The sequence below is a fragment of the Priapulus caudatus genome, unplaced genomic scaffold, assembly GCF_000485595.1.
Source record: "Priapulus caudatus unplaced genomic scaffold, Priapulus_caudatus-5.0.1 Scaffold789, whole genome shotgun sequence".
Classification (NCBI taxonomy): domain Eukaryota; kingdom Metazoa; phylum Priapulida; class Priapulimorpha; order Priapulimorphida; family Priapulidae; genus Priapulus; species Priapulus caudatus.
This window is the reverse complement of record NW_014577850.1, coordinates 86,526-90,190: the sequence shown is the minus strand read 5'-3', so window position 1 is coordinate 90,190 and position 3,665 is coordinate 86,526. Positions and strand designations below refer to the sequence as shown.

Sequence of the window (3,665 nt, the reverse complement as noted above, 5' to 3'; positions counted from 1 at the left end):
ACTATACTACTACTACTTACTACTACTACTACTACTACTACTACTACTACTACTACTACTACTATTACTACTACTACTACTGCTGCTGCCTGCACTGCTGCTGCTGCTGCGCTGTTGCTGCTGCTGTCACTACTACTACTACTGCTGCTGCTGCTGCTGTTGCTGCTGCCGCCGCTGGCCGACTGCTGCTGCTGTTGTCGCCGCTGATGCTAGCTGCTAAACTACTACTACTACTACTACTACTACTATACTGTCGGCCGTGCTGCTGCTACTACTACTACGTACTACTACTACTACTACTAGCTGCCGCCGCTACTAGTTTGTTGCTGCGGCTATTGCTGCATGTTCAACTTACTACAAACTACTACTACTGTCGCCTCTACTGCTGGTGCTGCTGCTTTTGCTGTGGATGAGGATGCTGATTCATCCCAGCTACAGCACTGAGATGCCGCGAGCGCTGTGCGTTGGGCTTCTGCACTCACTGCACATGTGTGTGAAATCTTTAAACTTGCGGACGGGATGTGCATATTGGGAAGTCCGCTAATCCCAGAGGTTAATAATGACAAATTTGTCATTAATTGTCATAATTTGTCATAAATTGTCATAATTTGTCATAATTTGTCATAATTTGTCATAAATTGTCATAAATTGTCATAATTTGTCATAAATTGTCATAATTTGTCATTAATTGTCATAATTTGTCATTATTAACCCAATGATAATACTGAATACAACTGATTACATTCGTATAGTAGCGCGAAAGTGTATGTGTTTTACGCATTGGAACAAGACTCTCGAATCAGCACCGCGGAATACGGCTCCACTGCGGGATAGATCATTGGTTCTAGGGTAGATGTACTCGGGCACATGCACACATAGCTGCCATAGGGCTACTGCGAAAAAGGTCGACGCCATACTAGCAACGAACATGTGTTTAAATATGTTTGACGACGGAGTAATCGGCTTAATTACATCATTAATTACGCAGCCGGAACTAAACAAGATATCGGCAAGAAATTTTGTAATTTTTGTGATGTACATCACTTTAGCAGTTTAGCAGTTTAGCAGTTTTGAACGTGTGGTACTTTACGTGTGTGCGTGTGTGCGTTGTTTCCTGCTCGCTTGCTTGCTTTACGCTACAATTTACGCGATTAGATTTTAGGTCAGACCTAGCTCTAGAACTAAGCCCTTTGCTCTGCCACAGGCTATAGCCCTTCGCTCTGCCCCTGTGGCATAGCCAAGGACTATAGTTCTAGAGCTAGGTCACACTATGCTTGCAAGAATATTTGTAGCGTACAACAGAAAACTAGCAAATAATCGTTGGTATTTTTGATCTTTCGTGGAACTGCCTTCAATCCTATTTTGCGCGTTCGAGAACGTCATGTTTGTATTTTTTGTCCGTTTTTTTTGCTCGGGCAAAAAGTAATGTGCACCCCTGTTTTAACAGTTGTTTTCATCTAAAAAGTTCTAAAACCAAAACATTTTTAAACCATCTGATCCCAAGTATTTCTAGAGGCGAAGAGTTCTGGAATGCATTTGGTGCTAAGCATAATTGCCCCTTCCCACCAAAAAACAACGTTTATTTTTTTTTCAAATTACGACTCACACCTAGCACGTACGTGTCTCACATTTTAACCCTATCGTTTATATCTCCATCTATATCTTCACGTTAAATCATCAAATATATAAATCAAACGAATACATTCGATAGATCGCTCTGTGTGAGTACACGGGGCGTGCACAGAAAGCACGATATGGCACGAAAACGTTGATAGCGCAAAATGTCAATATTTACTCTCCAAACATCGTGCATCAACCCAAACAGAATTTTAGTAGGTCTCCGGGGAGAAATAGTGAATATAGAAATAAGTTGTGGATATAGAAATCAGTTAACCCTAACCCTAACCCTAACCCTAATCCTAACCCTAACCCTAACCCTATCCCTAATTCTAAAATAAAACAAAATTAATAAAAAATAATAATTCAGATCAGTACGTACTTAGCGAGTAGTATTCTCGTCGGCAATCCTACCCCCACGACCGAGAGCGCGACGGCAGAAACACGCGTCGCAGACAACTACAGCCGAACACCGCAGTTCCGCTATGTCATCACGCGTCATCACAGCCCGTGTCATCGTCGCCGTGTGACGTCACTGGTCACTGCTTGGGGCGCCACCAGCCGGTGTCCGACTTGCAATTCTGCGTCTCTCCCCAGAATTCGTCAATGCGCGCGTACGACCGGTGCTGTCGCCTCGCGGCGTCGTCGTCCTCGACGGCCGGTTTGTTCAGCAGCGCGCACAGATCGCAAAAGGCGTTCGGATGCGCGACGCGGTGCACGCCCTTCCATCGAAAGAACGCGTTGTAGCGCGCGTCGTCGGCGTCGATCGCGCGCAACTCCGCCGCCAGATGGCGCGGCGACGCGTAGTCGCGCACGTCGACGTAAGAACCTTGCGGCGCGTACAGCGAGTAGTTCGCGCCTCCCATCACGATCGGCACGACGTCGGCGTTCGCCGCCTTGTAAAACTTTTCCGTCACGTAATCTCTGCAGTCGGCGTTCTCGAAACTGACGTAGAACTTGTAGTCGCGCGCGAGCTTCGCCATGCAGTCGTCGGTGCGCGCGCACGTCAGCGGCCCGCAGCGGCCGTACACGTCGACGGCGACGTGTCGCTGCAGCTCGGCGACGTACTCCTCGCGTCGGTTGTCGGTGCGGCAGTGACTCACCATCCAGGCGACGAGTTTCGTCTTGCCTGAGGCGTGGTTCGTTCCCGGTTTCGGTTTGCGCGTGAAGATGTTGCCGTACCAGCGGACGACGTCCGAGTCTTGATGGTACGTCATCGTCAGATTGAAGAATCCGTTGAATTCTCGCAGCTTCGTAACGTCGTGACTCGCCGGCGACTCCAACGCGAAGAACACCCACCGCTGGGCGGCGCTGCTGCGCACGCGCGCCAACGACGACGCGTTGTCGGCGACGGCGTCCATGTTGACGACGACGGCGTCGCTGCTGGCGACGAGCGAGCGGTCGACGACCGTTTCGCAGGCGCGCACGCGACAGCGGAAGCGCGAGAACGGCTCCGTGCCGACGCCGAAGTTAAACGCTTCGTACTTCGAGAACTTGTTCCAGAACAGGATGCGCTTTAATGGCGGCGACACTGTCGTCATCGTCGTCGTCGGCATCGTCGTCGTCGTAGTCGTCGTAGTCGTCGTTGTTGTCGTCGGCATCGTCGTCGTCGACGTAGTCGTCGTTGTTGTCGTCGGCGCCGTCGACGTAGTCGTCGTCGTCGACGGCGGCGGCGGCTTCGGTGCGTGCGTCGTCGTCATCGGCGTCGCTGCGTGCGTCGCCGGACGTCGGCTGGCGACCGACGACGTCGACAGCGCGTCGGCGTACTTCAGCTGCAGCGTACGCAGACGTCGGGTTTCGTAGAGCAGCGACGACGCATGCGTGAGTCCGTCTTCCGGCGGGCCGACGTCGATCATCCGGAAGAGGGCGAGTAGAGCGAGGAGGACGGCAGCGCCGGCGAGTAGCCACACGTACGGGTGTCGGTGTCGGCTGCGCCGACCCAACCACCACCACGCCATATCTCACTCTACCTGTCTTTCTCTCTCTCTATGCCTGTCTCTCTCTCTCTCTCTCTCTCTCTCTCTCTCTCTCTCTCTCTCTCTCTCTCT

General features: G+C 51.1%; 1 protein-coding gene across 1 annotated transcript; it reads right to left on the bottom strand.

The window, feature by feature from the left end:
- Positions 1-1,982: 1,982 nt before the first annotated feature.
- Positions 1,983-3,245, bottom strand: LOC106813539 (glycoprotein 3-alpha-L-fucosyltransferase A-like; the record flags this gene model as incomplete). The annotated part of the gene is made up of 1 exon (XM_014817701.1): positions 1,983-3,245. A coding segment is annotated over one exon (1,089 nt), but the record flags the coding sequence as incomplete, so codon positions are not given.
- Between the last annotated feature and the right edge of the window lie 420 nt (positions 3,246-3,665).